Source organism: Nerophis ophidion, linkage group LG04, assembly GCF_033978795.1.
Source record: "Nerophis ophidion isolate RoL-2023_Sa linkage group LG04, RoL_Noph_v1.0, whole genome shotgun sequence".
Lineage (NCBI taxonomy): Eukaryota > Metazoa > Chordata > Actinopteri > Syngnathiformes > Syngnathidae > Nerophis > Nerophis ophidion.
In genome coordinates, this window is record NC_084614.1 from 75,359,111 (window position 1) to 75,377,462 (window position 18,352).

The 18,352-nt window shown below is 41.2% G+C and overlaps 1 protein-coding gene across 2 annotated transcripts in view; it reads right to left on the reverse strand.

Annotated features, from left to right (window-relative positions):
• ttc3 (tetratricopeptide repeat domain 3) overlaps positions 1–18,352 on the reverse strand; it is a 103,111-nt gene that overhangs the window by 3,570 nt on the left and 81,189 nt on the right. For both annotated transcript variants that reach the window (XM_061899068.1, XM_061899067.1), the window contains exons 33-44: positions 13,814–13,882; positions 13,576–13,725; positions 13,364–13,503; positions 11,194–11,262; positions 11,006–11,102; positions 6,747–6,850; positions 6,607–6,685; positions 6,428–6,523; positions 2,502–2,638; positions 2,313–2,427; positions 2,035–2,151; positions 1,875–1,967 (exon numbers count right to left, since the gene is read on the reverse strand). In XM_061899068.1, the coding sequence (XP_061755052.1) occupies positions 1,875–1,967; positions 2,035–2,151; positions 2,313–2,427; positions 2,502–2,638; positions 6,428–6,523; positions 6,607–6,685; positions 6,747–6,850; positions 11,006–11,102; positions 11,194–11,262; positions 13,364–13,503; positions 13,576–13,725; positions 13,814–13,882 (1,266 nt within the window). The remainder of the gene's footprint in view (positions 1–1,874; positions 1,968–2,034; positions 2,152–2,312; positions 2,428–2,501; positions 2,639–6,427; positions 6,524–6,606; positions 6,686–6,746; positions 6,851–11,005; positions 11,103–11,193; positions 11,263–13,363; positions 13,504–13,575; positions 13,726–13,813; positions 13,883–18,352) is intronic.

The window sequence follows — 18,352 nt, forward strand, 5'->3', positions numbered from 1 at the left end:
GGCTTAAATGTCTAGTCTAAAAAAAAGTCTAAAATTTGACTTGTTGAAATCTGCCTAGATCCTCACTAGAAAAGAACACAAGTACAGTTGTGATCAAAATTATTCAACCCCCACATAATTTTGGGGTTTTAGCAAGTTGGACATTTATTCCGTATTTTGTTTATAGTCATATCAAATAAAGATGTGTCAAATAGACAAATGCAACTTAAATTGTAACACTGTATTTTACAAAATACCAAAAAAGGACATTTTTCTTAATATCTCATTGACAAAATGATTCAACCCCCTAGTTCCATGCATCTTTAGTACTTAGTAGAACACCCTTTGGCAGTAATGACATCCTTCAAAGGTGATACATAAGCGGACACAAGCTTCTTGCAACCATCTACAGGTATTTTAGCCCATTCCTCTTGGGCAAAGGCCTCCAGTTCATTCATATTCTTGGGCTTGCGTGCTGCAACTGCCTTCTTCAAGTCCCACCACAGCTTTTCTAGAGGATTTAGGTCTGGCGACTGGGAAGGCCACTCCAGAGTCTTCCAGCCCTTCTTCTGCAACCACTCTGATGTTGATTTGGAGGTATGCTTGGGATCCTTGTCCTGTTGGAAGGTCCAACGTCTCCCAAGCCTCAGCTTCGTCACTGACTTCATGACATTTGCAGCTAATATATCCTGCTAGGAAATAGAATTCATAATGCCTTGAACGCGCTGGAGATTCCCGGTACCTGAGGCAGAGAAACAGCCCCAGAGCATGATTGACCCCCCACCATGCTTAACAGTAGGCAAGGTGTTCTTCTCTTTGTAAGCATCATTTTTTCTCCTCCAGACATAACGTTGATTCATAGGCCCAAAGAGTTCCAGTTTTGTCTCATCACTCCATAGAACAGTTTCCCAAAACCTTTGGGGTTTGTCCAGATGATTTTTGGCATACTAGAGTCTATTTTTCTAGTCAGAAGTGGGGTGCGCCTGGGAGTTCTGGCATGGAGGCCTTCATCTCGTAGTGCGCACCTTATTGTCTGGGACGAAACCTGCGTTCCCCCCTCTGCAATGTCCTGTTGTAGTTCCTCAGCTATTACCCGGGAGTTTTTCACCACTGTACGCCTCAAGCAGTTGCACACAGCATCCTCTTTCTACCACGCCCAGGTAGTGTTTCCACTGTGCCTTTAGCTTTAAACTTGCGAATTATGCTCCCAACTGTGTCTCTTGGAATGTGTAATGTCTCTGCTATTTTCTTATATCCATATCCTTTCTTATGAAGAGAAATTAAATCCTCTCTTGACTTCTTTGACCACTCCCTGGACTTCACCATGTTGCAAATACACCATTGACCATCTACAAGAAGCTGAGCGTCACAGTCTTTTTCAATCAGTTTAATTGTTGCTCGTTATGGTTCTAATCACATCTACTGGTGTTTTCAACACCTGATTGAAAAGACCTTATTCAAATTCTGTTCTTAAGAGTTATGATCTTCAAGGGGTTGAATAATTGTGTCAATGAGATATTAAGAGAAATGACACTGTTTGGTATGTTACAAAATATAATGTTGTAATTCAAGTTGCATTTGTCTATTTAATGCATCTTTATTTGATATGACTATAAACAAAATACGGAATAAATGTTCAACTTGCTAAAACACCAAAATTTTGTGGGGGTTGAATAATTTTGACCACAACTGTATGTATGATTTGCGCTGATATCTAATTGAATCAATATCAGCCAATACTCAAGGCTGCAATATCTGTATTGTATCTACACCCCTAGCTTTTTACAAGGCGACCGATTAAAAATATAATTAACAAGTCTACAGATGGTACGTGTTTTCACCAATGGTGCCAGGAGCGCCAGTCAAAGCAAGAAAGATGATGGACTTCCAATCACCTTATTATGAAAGCCGTGTCTGCACTCCAGAACACAGTGGTCTGACGGGTGGATGTCTTCCTGACAGATGACACAAGGGTCTTCCAAGTTCAGCTGCAATCAGAACACGCGCAAAATATAAGACGGACGGTGTTGTGAGCCACCCTAGTTTTGGACTCACCACAGTGGTGTCCTGTGGGTTTTGGGGCTGAACCTGCTTCCAAGCAGAGGGGTTGGAGTCCACCGGAGCTCCTCCTGGCTTTGTTGTCTTAGATGCGGCACCGGATTTGAGCTTGTCCTGAAAATGGGTTGTACTTGTATAGCGCTTTTCTACCTTCAAGGTACTCAAAGCGCTTTGACACTACTTCCACATTTACACATTTACACATTTACATTTAAAAGACACAAAGTCAGATTTCCGATATAAGGTCTCAGATGAATATTAAGACTAAGGGGGACCTGTTGTTCGAGGATCAACTGGCCCACACCGCTGACCACCTCCTGCCAGCCCATGCCGTTAAGACTGCCACCATTGGATGAACGCAGGTCTTTAAAAAACCTCATGAAGTCGGACCTTAAAAACAACAAAAACTTATAGATCATTGACAACCTTGAACTTTAAAAAAAAAAAAAATCAGCTTGTATCACCTGGTGTAGTTGGGGAAAACAGTGGCCAGGCGTTCCATGGCCTTGTCAAACACTGTGTGGCTCGCCGGCAACGCGGGTTTGGCCGGGTTGAGAGTCTCGGCGGAGGCCATGCTCAGGGCAGCCATGTCGGTAGAAAGCTGCAACATTCACATGAACTCATTAAACAATCGGCCATGTTAGGACACATCAAGTATTGTTTACAATTGGAGTGCAGTGTACAGATACTGTTAAGACCCCACGCTTCCGCACCAAACCCATCCAGGCTTACAGCTCCCAGGTCAGTAGTTGTCATCCATCCATCCATCCATTTCTACCGCTTATTCCCTTTTGGGGTCGCGAGGGGGGCTGGCGCCTATTTCAGCTACAATTGGGCGGAAGGCGGGGTACAAGTCCCCACCTCATCGCAGGGCCAACACAGATACACAACATTAACACTCACATTCACACACTAGTACAGGGGGTCGGGAACCTTTTTGGCTGAGAGAGCCAAGAAGCCAAATATTTTAAAATGTATTTCTGTAAGAGCCATATAATATTTTTTGTAATAACATTGTTAGTCTGAAGCTAACTGTGGAGGGGGGCGCGGCCTGCGGGCCTGCAGCGAAGCGGGGTGTCGCCAGGATCAGCGACAGGTGCGTAAATGGCCCATCTGGGCCTTGTTATCTAATCACCTGCCGCTCGGTTATAAGCAGCAGCAAGGAGGAGAGACGGGGTTGGAGCTGGAGCCAAAGCACAAGCGAGGACGACAGAGAAAAAGACAATTGCTGGAAAGCAACTGAGAGACTTATTGAAAAATAAAACAATATTGTAACCCTGAAACAGGCTCTCACGTCGGTGCTTGGTGGTCTGAAGAACCCCCAGGAGGGCAAGCCCCACACTAACCAATAGTAAATAAATAACTTCCTACCATTAACGCAACTTCTTAAACAGGTGGAGTAGAAAACGGATGGATTAAAAATGCATGAGAATGTTTTATATTTTGAATATTATTTTTAACACTGTGATTACAAGTGGAATTATTCATTACTTATCGTGTTAAGCAATGTCAGCTCAGATTTATCCGAGAGCCAGATGCAGTCATCAAAAGAGCCACATCTGGCACTAGAGCCATAGGTTCCCTACCCCTGCACAAGGGCCAACTTAGTGTTGCCAATCAACCTATCCCCAGGTGCATGTCTTTGGAAGTGGGAGGAAGCCGGAGTACCCGGAGGGAACCCACGCAGTCACAGGGAGGACTGCAAACTCCACACAGATAGATCCCGAGCCCTGGATTGAACCCAGGGCTATTCAGGACCTTCGTATTGTGAGGCAGACGCACTAACCCAATATCAAATACCGATAGACCGATATGAACCCCGTATATCGTGATACTTTTCAGCTAAATAGCCTAGGCTGTATTACTTGCAATGATAGCTTCACACAGATGTGTATGTGTGGACATGAGATTATTATTAGTGTGATAACTACTGATCTGATATCATTCAACATTTTCTTCATAACTCCTCTGGTGTCTGATTATGATCGCTCTTTCGTAATGTTCATCCATTCCAGTCACTGCTGTTGTGCCTACGAGCAGCGCTCCTTAAGACAGTGGTTCTCAAATGGGGGTACTTGAAGGTATGCCAAGGGGTACGTGAGATTTTTTTTAAAATATTCTAAAAATAGCAACAATTCAAAAATCCTTTATGAATATATTTATTGAATAACATTTCAACAAAATATGAATGTAAGTTCATAAACTTTGAAAAGAAATGCAACAATGCAATATTCAGTGTTGACAGCTAGATTTTTTGTGGACATGTTCCATAAATATTGATGTTAAAGATTTCTTTTTTTGTGAAGAAATGTTTAGAATTACAGTTGTGATCAAAATTATTCAACCCCCACACAATTTTGGGGTTTTAGCAAGTTGGACATTTATTCCGTATTTTGTTTATAGTCATATCAAATAAAGATGTGTCAATTAGACAAATGCAAGTTAAATTGTAACACTGTATTTTACAAAATACCAAAAAAGGACATTTTTCTTAATATCTCATTGACAAAATGATTCAACCCCCTAGTTCCATGCATCTTTAGTACTTAGTAGAACACCCTTTGGCAGTAATGACATCCTTCAAAGGTGATACATAAGCGGACACAAGCTTCTTGCAACCATCTACAGGTATTTTAGCCCATTCCTCTTGGGCAAAGGCCTCCAGTTCATTCATATTCTTGGGCTTGCGTGCTGCAACTGCCTTCTTCAAGTCCCACCACAGCTTTTCTAGAGGATTTAGGTCTGGCAACTGTGAAGGCCACTCCAGAGTCTTCCAGCCCTTCTTCTGCAACCACTCTGATGTTGATTTGGAGGTATGCTTGGGATCCTTGTCCTGTTGGAAGGTCCAACGTCTCCCAAGCCTCAGCTTCGTCACTGACTTCATGACATTTGCAGCTAATATATCCTGCTAGGAAATAGAATTCATAATGCCTTGAACGCGCTGGAGATTCCCGGTACCTGAGGCAGAGAAACAGCCCCAGAGCGTGATTGACCCCCCACCATGCTTAACAGTAGGCAAGGTGTTCTTCTCTTTGTAAGCTTAATTTTTTCTCCTCCAGACATAATGTTGATTCATAGGCCCAAAGAGTTCCAGTTTTGTCTCATCACTCCATAGAACAGTTTCCTAAAACCTTTGGGGTATGTCCAGATTATTTTTGGCATAGTCTATTTTCTTGTGCCTGGTAGTCAGAAGTGGGGTGCGCCTGGGAGTTCTGGCATGGAGGCCTTCATCTCGTAGCGCGCGCCTTATTGTCTGGGACGAAACCTGCGTTCCCCCCTCTGCAAAGTCCTGTTGTAGTTCCTCAGCTGTTACCCGGGAGTTTTTCACCACTGTACGCTTCAAATACCGGACAGCAGTTGCACACAGCATCCTCTTTCTACCACGCCCAGGTAGTGTTTCCACTGTGCCTTTAGCTTTAAACTTGCGAACTATGCTCCCAACTGTTTCTCTTGGAATGTGTAATGTCTTTGCTATTTTCTTATATCCATATCCTTTCTTATGAAGAGAAATTACCTCCTCTCTTGACTTCTTTGACCACTCCCTGGACTTCACCATGTTGCAAATACACCATTGACCATCTACAAGAAGCTGAGCATCACAGTCTTTTTCAATCAGTTTAATTGTTGCTCGTTATGGTTCTAATCACATGTACAGGTGTTTTCAACACCTGATTGAAAAGACCTTATTCAAATTCTGTTCTTAAGAGTTATGATCTTCAAGGGGTTGAATAATTTTGTCAATGAGATATTAAGAGAAATGACACTGTTTGGTATGTTACAAAATACAATGTTGTAATTCAAGTTGCATTTGTCTATTTAATGCATCTTCATTTGATATGACTATAAACAAAATACGGAATAAATGTCCAACTTGCTAAAACACCAAAATTGAGTGGGGGTTGAATAATTTTGATCACAACTGTAAGTTAATGAATCCAGATGGATCTCTATTACAATCCCCAAAGAGGGCACTTTAAGTTGATGATTACTTCTATGTGTAGATATCTTTATTTATAGTCAAATCACTTGTTTATTTTTCAACAAGTTTTTAGTTATTTTTATGTCTTTTTTTCCAAGTAGTTCAAGAAAGACCACTACAAATGAGCAATATTTTGCACTGTTATACAATTTAATAAATCAGAAACTGATGACATAGTGCTTTATTTTACTTCTTTATCTCTTTTTTTCAACCAAAAATGCTTTGCTCTGATTAAGGGTGTACTTGAATTAAAAAAAAACGTTCACAGGGGCTACATCACTGAAAAAAGGTTGAGAACCACTGCCTTAAGAGGATAGTTGTGTGTTGAAATCGCACATGTGATATACAATTTCAATGATGAATAGCATGTCTAATAATTACTGTGTCACAACAACTGACGCTGCATCTTACCATGGAGACCTGAGGTTCAGGCTGACTGCTGTTCAAAAGCACGTCTTTGGCTCTTTTGCCACTTTTGACTTGCTCCGTTTGCTCCTTGTACTGCGTCTGTGGACACGAGAGGGTCACTCGCTGCTGGCTAATTCGCACGCAAGACATAATCAATTAGCTTTCACTCAGAAGGAGCGAACCTCAACTGTGGCGATTTTCTTTTCCAAGTCTTGCACGTTGGTTCTCCAGGTTTGTCTGCTTGTTTCCAGCGATGGAAACCTGCCAGAGGGAAAAATCCATGAAGTTTCCTGATGTTACAGATGTGACTTGTGCATCTTACCGCTGCACATTTTCATCCAGCTTGCCCAGCAGCGCCTTGGCTTCCGCCAGCTGACGGTGGAGGCTGTGCAGACGCTGATCCCGACTGCTCTCCAAGATGCACAACTGGCAGGGAAAAAAAATCATCATCATGTCCACAGGGCATCAACTCAAATCCTGATTTACGAACCCCTCTATTTACAAACTTTTTGATTTCCACGTTTTTAGATGGAGCCAAGTATGCCTCTGTGTGCAAACCATGTGTCTGTGTACCAACGCATCATTCACTCATCCATCCATCTTCTTCCGCTTATACGAGGTCGGGTCGCGGGGGCCGCAGCCTAAGCAGGGAAGCCCAGACTTTTGTCTCCCCAGCCCCGGTTCTGTATATTGGGTGGTAGAGGGTTTTGGGATGCCCTAAACATAATTTGAGCAGTTTTAAAGTTGAGCACATGGTGCAGTTTAAGTTGCTTTAACTCCATGAATAGTGGATTTGAATGATGTCTGTAGTGAACATTGTGCACAATCCATCCATCTTCTTCCGCTTATACGAGGTCGGGTCGCGGGAGCCGCAGCCTAAGCAGGGAAGCCCAAACTTTCCTCTCCCCACCCACTTTGTCCAGCGCTTCCCGGGGGATCCCGAGGCGTTCCCAGGCCAGCCAGGAGACAGTCTTCCCAACGTGTCCTGGGAGGCATACGGGAACGTAGATCGACCGGTAAATTGAGAGCTTTGCCTTCAGGCTCAGCTCCTTCTTCACCACAACGGATCGATACAGCGTCCGCATTACTGAAGACGCCGCACCGATCCGGCTGTCAATCTCACGATCCACTCGTACTCGTACACGATCCACTTTCTATTATAATGATCATGGCTAACTGTTTTTAAAACCCCACATTTTCCCAGATTGTCAATTCAAGGTTTTCATAAACTGTAAGTCAGGGGTCCCCAAACTACGGCCCCAAGGGCCAGATCCAGCCCGCAGGAAGTCCCAAGTAATTTTTTTTAATTTTATTTTTTAAATCTGTCCTTTCTAATCCATTTTCTACCGCTTGTTACTCTCAGAGTCTCCTAGGCGCTAGGGCAAATCACATTGTCTAAAATGCAAATTATTTTAACCCAATGCGGCCCCCCGGGTCAAAAAGTTTGGGGACCCCTGCTGTAAGTCATATCAATCAATCAATCAATGTTTACTTATATAGCCCTAAATCACTAGTGTCTCAAAGGGCTGCACAAACCACCACGACATCCTCGGTAGGCCCACATAAGGGCAAGGAAAACTCACACCCAGTGGGACATCGGTGACAATAATGACCCAGTGGGACGTCGGTGACAATAATGACTATGAGAACCTTAGAGAGGAGGAAAGCAATGGATGTCGAGCGGGTCTAACATGATAACATGATAAGTCATAACCATCTAAATTATAATAAATTATAATATAATAAAGGCTTGACACATGTCACTTTGCATGTAATGAGTTTGTTAATATCACGTTTTTAAATGTTACATTCTTGTGGACGTTTCACATGTTTTATATAGTTAAATTCAACAGAGTAATATTTATTCCATACAAGAACTTGAATACACCTCACGGTGATGCTTGGACACGTCATCAGTGATAAACCCGGGGTCATAGGGTGTTTCGGGTCTTTAATCATCAGACACCCTCGCCCGGGCGACCCAGCCGGGGGTGATCAGACCCCGGCCTGTGTCCAAGTAGCGCACCACGGATCCCCCATACGGATCCACAGCCACCGGGAGGATTTTTCTGTGGCCTCAAGGATGTTCTTGGTGGCTTTTCTGGAATGCAGTCCTCTAATGCCATGGATTCTGAACACACGCTGTAGTGAGTGACCAGCAAAACCCCTGCACCCAATTTCGACTGGTTCGCAGCGGGCTCTCCAGCCGTTATTCCGACACTCTGCAGTGAGTTCAGCGTATTTGGACCTCTTTCGCTCATTTGCTTCGTCAATCCGCTCCTCCCAGGGGACAGTCAGCTCCAGTAGCACCACTTGCTTGGTTGACTCCGATGTTAACACCATGTCTGGGCGGAGTGACGTGGTAGCAATGTTGGCCAGGAACTTGAGTTGCCTTCCCAAGTCAACATGGAGCTGCCAGTCACGAGCGGTGGCGAGGAGCCCGCCTGAGAAGTTGGGCTTGCGGTTTGCCTTCTGTCCTGCTCTGATGAGGGTGATTGACTGCTTCGGGGCAGCCCGGGACTTGCTGTTATGTATCGCTGCGCAGATAGAATCCGCCAGGGCTTTTAAAACTTGGTCGTGGCGCCAGCGATACCGCCCCTCCCCTAATGCCTTTGGGCAACAACTTAGGATGTGCTCCAAGGTGCCCCTCCTCTGGCACAGTTTGCACTCCGGAGTGTCTGCTAGGCCCCAGGTGTGCAGGTTGGCGGGGCATGGGAGGACATCGTACACAGACTGGATGAGATATTTTGTGCGTAGAGGATCAGCTCTCCAGAGCTCTGCCCAGGTGAGTTTTCGAGGTTCTGCATGCTCCCACCTTGTCCACGCCCCTTGTTTGGACATGCCGACCATCCGGCAGCAACGTTCTTCCTCCACCTCTGCACGGATCTCCTCTTGGACCAGTTGGCGCTTCTCCTTGCCACAGGTCCGGTCAAAGCGTGGTTTTGGAAAGTTGCCGAGGCCTTCCCTCCCCCTTGCCACAGTACCCAGCAAGGTTGTGTGCCTCAGCCGCGCCTCTGCTCTGCTTACGGCTTCTTGTGCCTGCCACTTCCTCCCGGTCTTAACAATAATTCCTGTCGAAGCGACCTTGACATCTGCGGAGTCCCTGTACATCAGGGGTGCCCATTACGTCGATCTCGGAGGGTGTGTCAGTCGATCTCAAGCCAGGCATTAAAAAATAGACATAAAAATGAGCAATCATCAATCATACCAAGACTTCACTTTCGTCAGTTGTTTGACATTCTCGGCACCCGAGGATCTTGTGAGATGACGCTGGCTGCTGCGAACTCATATTTAAGAAAAAAATCACTAACAGGGCGGACGCAGAGAAACACATTTTATTTCTAGAGACTCCGTACCGACTGCACAGTTCCTGTCTTCACCATAAAAGACCTGTTTCATCCTGCCTGTGCTAACAAAATAAGAGTCTCAGAAAGCTAGCGTGCACAAGCTAGCAAGCTACGGAGTTTGATGCCAATGTATTTCTCCCCCGCCCTCAGCGACCGCTTTCTCACTTGCTTGCCCACCCGCACAGTCACTGACGTCACTCACCTGCTGCCAGACATTAAAGGGCCACACACATATGCTACTCTCATAACAAAGTGTTTAAAAACGAGTATGCAAGTTGGACAAATGAGATGCCAAATCCAACCACTTTCATGTTGTATTGGACAGAAAGGAGGACTTTTTTTTTCCTCCATTTGAAAATGGGGACGTTATCAGCACCACTGTCTAATTCCAATCAATGCAAGTCAACAGAATCAAATACACCAACTTATATTCTTGTCTTCATGAAAGAAAGGAATCTATGTGTGTTAAACATGCTTGTATTATCATTAAACACCATTAACTTGTTAACAAAAATGTCCTTCATAAATAAATAAATATAAATTATAAATAGGAATGAGGTAGATCTCCTCGACTTGGTCAATTGAAAAGTAGCTCGCCTGCAGAAAAAGTGTGAGCGCCCCTGCTGTACATCATTACCTCTCTTGAGCGGGTGACCTTGAATTCCTTCAACAATCCCCTGAGAGGGAGCTGCAACTTTGTGGAATGGCCATAAAGAGCAATACACATATTTTCAAAAAAGTGATATTTTTCTACGCTACGTGTGTGCCTCCTATGACCTCATGGTTGGCTTTGTAAGGTCAGGTTACTTCGAAACTAAAAGGAATGCTAATCCACCTTTTTCTCCCCCAAACAAGAATCGATAAGAGAACCGTTCTAAAGTGGAATCGGAAACTGAAAAATCTTATGAATTCCCATCTCTAACCAGAACAAAAAAAAAAAATTGTCCTTTTTTTCCTCTTTCTATCCCTTCCTGCACCAAATAATAATATGAATACATTTAATAAAGTCAAATTCAAATGAGGCAACAAGAGAAGTATCCTACACTTCTTTTTTGTAAAGTAAATCTGAACAGCTGATATGGGCATCTACATCAACTATATGATTTGCCTGAGAAGCTGGACAGGACAAAAAAAAAATAAAAATAAAAAATTCATATTTCTAGAAGGACAACAATTTTTGCAGTCTGAACCATTTTCGGGGTAACGAAGACAATGTGGCGGACGTGGGTTTTACCTGAGCAGTAAGGGACCGCTTGGTCGCCATGGCAACAGCGGTTTTGCAGCGCTTGACCTCGTCCTCCAGGCTCACTTTCTCTGCTGCCGACTGATTGCTAGTGGGGGGGGGGAAAAAAAAAAAAAAAGTGCTTACTGTGGTCACATTGAAAAAAAGGCTTTGCCGTGGTGACAAAAAAAGAGACACACCTCAGTTCCAAGAACTTGTCCAGTTCCTCCTTAAAGCTGGCTTTCTTCTGTCTGATGGTTTTGGTTAGACTGCAAAGTCGAACAAGAAGACGTGTGATGTTTGTGCGGACACGTGTCGAAGGCCTTTCTTTAACCGTGTGCGCTAGAGATGCGCGGATAGGCAATTATATCATCCGCATCACCAAAATCGTCATCCACCCGCCGTACACCCGAACCAACATTTTATCAGGACTGTACCCGCCCTCCAACCGCCCGCTGAATTACATCAGAGGTTGACCACCTTTACCACTCACAAAACTATTTAAAACTGTTTCATAGAGTAATGATGACAATTAGAGCCGCTAACGTTCTCGCGACTATTCAATAGCGTTCATCCTAATGACAATATTATGGGCGTGCTGTGAAGCCATTGCCTTAGACACCTTCAACAACATGTACGAACCGACTATTGGTCCGGCAACATGAGTGCAGCTTCCGCAATTACACGTATGAGATTGAAAGGCATACCGGGTGATACAGAGTACACTGCTGGTTGTGATATAAACAACTTTAACACTTACTAATATGCGTCACGCTATGAAGCCACACAATACAAGATTGACAAACATTTCGGGAGAACATCCTCACAGTAACACAACATAAACGCAACACAACTAATACCCATAATCCTTTGTATTCATGACACTTCCTGAATATATTTTACGCGCCCCCAACCCCGCCCACCTTACCGACGCACGGTTTTGGGGTGTATAAAATAGTCAGGAAGTGTCATGAATACAAAGGATTATGGGTATTTGTTGTGATGCGTTTATGTTGTGTTACTAGGAGGATGTTCTCCCGAAATGTGTTTGTCGTTCTTAATTGGTGTGGCTTCAAAGCGTGGCGCATATTACTAAGAGTGTTAAAATTGTTTGTATCACAAACATTAGTGTACTCGGTGTCACCCAGTATGCCTTGCAGTCGTGTGCGTGTTGCTGCGGAAGCCACACAACATGATGCTGGACTGACAAGCATATCGTGTATGATGTAGAAGGCGACAAAGCCAATGGCTTCATAGCACGCACTAATATTTAATATTTGGGTGACTTCCGGCAGTCATTCAAGAGAATAATAGCATCTCCTATTGACTTCTCCGCTTTATGACACGGGTCTTAAATGGCTCTTTGAATGGGAAAAGATACCGATCCCAGAACCATGTATATAAGCTAATCCGGTTAATTTTAGACCTCCACCCCAGATCACACCTCAATCCAACCCACTTCTCCAAAGTGGGCTGGCTCAGGGTGGAGGACAGAGTAAAACAACTTGCACTGAGCCTAGTCTATAAAATCCGCTACACCGCCTTGATACCGAAGTACATGTCAAACTACTTCCTTATGACCGCCATAACCACAACACCAGGGGGAGCTCCACAAACCACGTTAAACCCAGATTTCGATCTAACAAAGGTCTTAACTCATTCTTTCTATGCCACATCAATGTGGAATGCACTCCCAACAGGTATAAAAGTAAGTGCATCTCTATATTCCTTCAAAACCGCTCTAAAACAACACCTCCAGGCAACTTCAACACTTTACTAATACCCTCCTCCATTCACATCCCATCTCCCCGGATTATAAACAACTCAAATGTACTTCTAATGTATATACTTGTTCTTATGCTATCTGAACTCACTATGTTCTCTGCTGGCTGTACATATCCTACTGTAAGACCTACACTGTTTCAATGTCCACATTTCTCTGTTGATGCAATTGTTGATGACTGAAGTTCTGATATCAACCAAAGCTCCTCATCCCACCCCCCGGATTGTAAATAATGTAAATAATTCAATGTACATACTATGATGATTAACTTGTGTGATGACTGTATTATGTTGATAGTATATATTTGTACCATGAATTGATTAACGTGGACCCCGACTTAAACAAGTTGAAAAACTTATTCGGGTGTTACCATTTAGTGGTCAATTGTACGGAATATGTACTGTACTGTGCAATCTACTAATAAAAGTATCAATCAATCAATCAATCAATCAAATACCTCCGGATGGTTCAACCGCCACCCGCCCGAATTTAATTAAAATCTATTTTTTCGTCATGTCAACCGCCCGAACCGCGGTTTACCCGCGTATGAGACCGCAAACCGCGCATCTCTAATGTGCGTACATTACCTGGCTTGTTCCTCCACCAGCTGTTCGGTCTCCAGTTTGAGGGTCTTCAGCACCTCCTGGTTGGCCTTCTTCTCCTTCTGATCCTTCTTGATCTCCTCTTCAAGCTTCTGCTGGAACAGGGTCAACTCTTTGTCGGTAACCTTTAAAAAGGGCGATACAGGATTTTAGCGACAAGTCAAGGCGGTGGCGCTCGTTGGTGGAGTCCAGCTCACTTGAATATTGACAGTGATCTCCTGGATCTCTCTTTGCAAGGATTCCAGGTCCTTATTGTGCTCACGCCCCACTTCTTCACGGTCGTTTGCCATTTTATTCATCTTCTCCTTCATTTCGTCAATACTTTTGGCCTTTTTGTTGACGTCACCCTGGCATCATGAAGACAGAAGCAAGGCTTTAGAATGTGGGGAAAAAAAATAGTTTCTCACTAGAAGAGGCACGGAGAAGAGAACTTACGTGGCAACTCTCGTAACGTTTCAAAGGCTCCGTGTTTATCGCCACGCTGTCATTGATGGCCGGACATGTCTATGAGAACGCGAAACAAAGCGCTTTAAAGACAATGTTAAGATGTCAATACAGTGGAACCTCGATTTATTGTTCCAACTTTTCAATTTATGAACCACAGAACAATCAAAAATATACTTTTCATTCATCCATTTTGCGCAGGAACATCGTAGAATGATTATGGCAAAAATAATAATCACGAGTTGCATTAAAATTTGAATCACAAATCATAACAAATTTTCATCAGTTTAAAAAAAAAAAGAGCATTTCTTCTACCACCGAAACAAGTAAAATACCAGTGACAAAAATAAATTCAAATAAATATCACAATATGAAAAAAATAAAAGTTTTTTATTTTTACATTTTCTTAAATACCGTTGACCTTTTACACTTATTTTACCACCATAGAGTGTGTGCCTTGTGTAATTACTAAATTTGAAAACACTTTCAATACAAAAATCCTCACATATATTGATGCAATATGTATTTGGACCAGTATTTTAAGTCATTCACATAAACAAAACATTCCAAACCCGCTTCATCCCCTACCCCTGCTGTCACTTAAAACATAAAAAACAAAACAAAGAGTACAAAAGTACCCAGAGTAAAAAAACACATTCCAAACCCTCTTCGTCCCTACCCCTGCTGTCACTTAAAACATATAAAAAAAACAAACTAACAAAAGTAAGACTACAAAAGTACCCAGAGTAAAAAAAAAAAAAAAAAAAAGTTCAATACAAGGGACTTGAGACAAAGTAACTGAATATATATACAAACCCCGTTTCCATATGAGTTTGGAAATTGTGTTAGATGTAAATATAAACGCAATACAATGATTTGCAAATCCTTTTCAACCCATATTCAATTGAATGCACTACCAACACAAGATATTTGATGTTCAAACTCATAAACTTTATTATTTTTTTGCAAATAATAATTAACTTAGAAGTTCATGGCTGCAACACGTGCCAAAGTAGTTGGGAAAGGGCATGTTCACCACTGTGTTACATCACTTTTTCTTTTAAAAACACTCAATAAACGTTTGGAAACTGAGGAAACTAATTGTTGAATCTTTGAAAGTGGAATTCTTTCCCATTCTGCATTTATGTAGCGCTTTAGTCGTTCAACAGTCAGGGGTCTCCGCTGTCCTATTTGACACTTTATAATGCGCCACACATTTTCGATGAAAGACAGGTCTGGACTGCAGGCGGGCCGGGGAAGTACCCGCACTCTTTTACTACAAAACCACGGTGTTGTAACACATGTCTTGGCATTGTCTTGCTGAAATAAGCAGGGGCGTCCATGATAACGTTGCTTGGATGACAATATATGTTGCTCCAAAACCTGTATGGACCATTTAGCATTAATGGTGCCTTCACAGATGTGTAAGTTACCCATGCCTTGGGCACTAATACACTCCCATACCATCACAGATGCTGGCTTTTGAACTTTGCATCTATAACAATCCAGATGGTTATTTTCCTCTTTGTTCTGGAGGACACCACGTACACAGTTTGTAAATATAATTTGGAATGTGGACTCGTCAGACCACAGTGTACCTTTCCACTTTGCATCAGTCCATTTTAGATGAACTTGGGCCCAGCGAACCCAGCGGCGTTCCTTGGTGTTGATAAATGGGTTTCGCTTTGCATAGTAGAGTTTTAACTTGCACTTACAGATGTAGCAACCAACTGTAGTTACTGATAGTGGTTTTGTGAAATGTTCCTGAGCCCATGTCGTGATATCCTTTACACACTGATGTCTGTTTTTTATGCAGTACCCCCTGAAGGATCAACGGTCCGTAATATCATCGCTTACGTGCAGTGATTTCTCCGAATTCTCTAAACCTTTAGATGATTTTACAGACCGTAGATGGTAAAATCCCTAAATTCCTTGCAATAGCTCGTTGAGAAATGTTGCTCTAAAACTGTTCGACAATTTGCTAACAAATTGGTGACCCTCGCCCCATCTTTGTTTGTGAATTACTTAGCATTTCATGGAAGCTGCTTTTATACCCAATCATGGCACCCGCCTGTTCCCAATTAGCCTGCACACCTGTGGGATGTTCATAAATAAGTGTTTGATGAGAATTTCTCAACTTTATCAGTATTTATTGCCACCTTTCCCAACTTCTTTGTCACGTGTTGCTGGCATCAAATTCTAAAGTTAATGATTATTTTCAAAAAAAAAAAAAAAAAAAAGTTTTTATCAGTTTGAACATCAAATATGTTGTCTTTGTAGCATATTCAACTGAATATGGGTTGAAAATGATTTGCAAATCATTGTATTCCGTTTATATTTACATCTAATACAATTTCCCAAATCATATGGAAACAGGGTTTGTATATACATATATATATATACATATATATATATATATATATATACACACATATATATATATACATATATATACACATATATATATATACATATATATACATATATATATATACATATATATATACATATACATATACATATATATATATATATATATATATATATATATATATATATATATATATATATACACACACACACAACCCCAAAAGGGACAAGCAGTAGAAAATGGATGGGGCTTAATCATTTGTAAATTACCTACATTCAGGGTTTCCCTTAATCAAAGTCTCGCCAGTTCTTTGTAGTTCGCTGAGCTCCATACAAGGATCTGGGACTTCTCAATAGGAAATGTATTTCAGAAGGCGGGGCCTTGTAAAAAAATAATTGCATGTGATTGGATAATCCACTTGTCCGTTAACTTGAATGACGCGCTACTTCAACCACTCACATCCAAATCATCCCTTGACCCTGATGAGAGCGACTTTGAGGAATCCAAAACAGAACAGCCGACATATTGGATAACTACAGAACGAAAAGTTAATAAATGCCTTCAAAACCGTTCTCTGTCCACCTTTTAAAGGATTATTATTCGATAGATTCGACAAAACCGTTGCATAAGCAGAATCAATGTCAGCCCACGACTCCTGGCATTGTTGTTTGAAACAAACAGTCGAAATCCCTCCCGGCGATCGGTTCAATATTTTTTGCTATCTTTGAAGGAGTTTTCAATGCCCTCGAGCCCAGATCCTTGTGTGGAGCTGAGCGAACTACAAGGATCTGGGGAGAGTCAGGTTATGCTTCCCTTACAGTGCCAACATACCTGTGGCGATGTGGGCATGGTCAATAGGATGTCATTATATAATAATTTGCGTAATTGGTGTTGATGCATACATTTTATTCAAAAAGTCTAAAAAATAACTTACAAATACATTGAAAAACAAATTTAGTAATACATTTTTTTTTCTAATATCAATTCTCAATTTTTTCAATTATTGCTGCATTGTACTGTTAATTTTTCAAGTTTGTAGAGACTTCTCGAATCCTTTTAGTGACTTTCTTTATTAAAAAGGACAACAAACTTAACATCTTTTGCGGTTATTGGAGACCAGGGGTCACCAACCTTTTTGAAACCAAGAGCTACTTCTTGGGTACTGAATAATGCGAAGGGCTACCAGTTTGATACACACTTAAATAAATTGCCAAAAATAGCCAATTCTCTCAATTTACCTTTAATAAATAAATCTATATATTAAAAATAATGGGTATTTCTGTCCGTCATTCCGCCGTAATTTTTTTTTCCTTTTACGGAAGGTTTTTTGTAGAGAATAAATGATGAAAAAAAAGCTTAATTGAACGGTTTAAAAGAGGAAAAAACGCGAAAAAAATGAAAATGAAATTTTGAAACAGTTTATCTTTAATTTCGACTCTTTAAAATTAAAAATTCTACCGAAAAAAATGGAGGAAAACTAGCTAATTCGAATCTTTTTGAAAAAATAAAAAAATAAATTTATGGAACAATACTAGTCATTTTTCCTGATTAAGATTAATTTTAGAATTTTGATGACATGTTTTAAATAGGTTAAAATCCAATCTGCACTTTGTTAGAATATATAACAAATTGGACCAAGCTATATTGCTAACAAAGACAATTTTCCAAAACAAAACTTTTAAAATAAATTCAAAAGACTTTGAAATAAGATTTAAATTTGATTTTACAGATTTTCTAGGTTTGCCAGAATATTTATATTTTTAAAAAATTTAATCATGATAAGTTTGAAGAAATATTTCACAAATATTCTTCGTCGAAAAAACAGAAGCTAAAATGAAGATTTAAATTAAAATGTATTTATTATTCTTTACAATAAAAAAATACATTTACTTGAACATTGATTTAAATTGTCAGGAAAGAAGAGGAAGGATTTTAAAAGGTAAAAAGTTATATGTGTTTAAAAATCCTAAAATCATTTTTAAAGGTTGTATTTTTTCTGAAAGTTATAAAAAGCAAAGTAAAGACCAAGTCTTTAAAATATTTTCTTGGATTTTCAAATTCTATTTGAGTTTTGTCTCTCTTAGAATTAAAAAAGTCGAGCAAAACGAGACCCCCTTGCTAGTAAATAAATAAAAATAGAGACAGTTCACTGGTAAGTG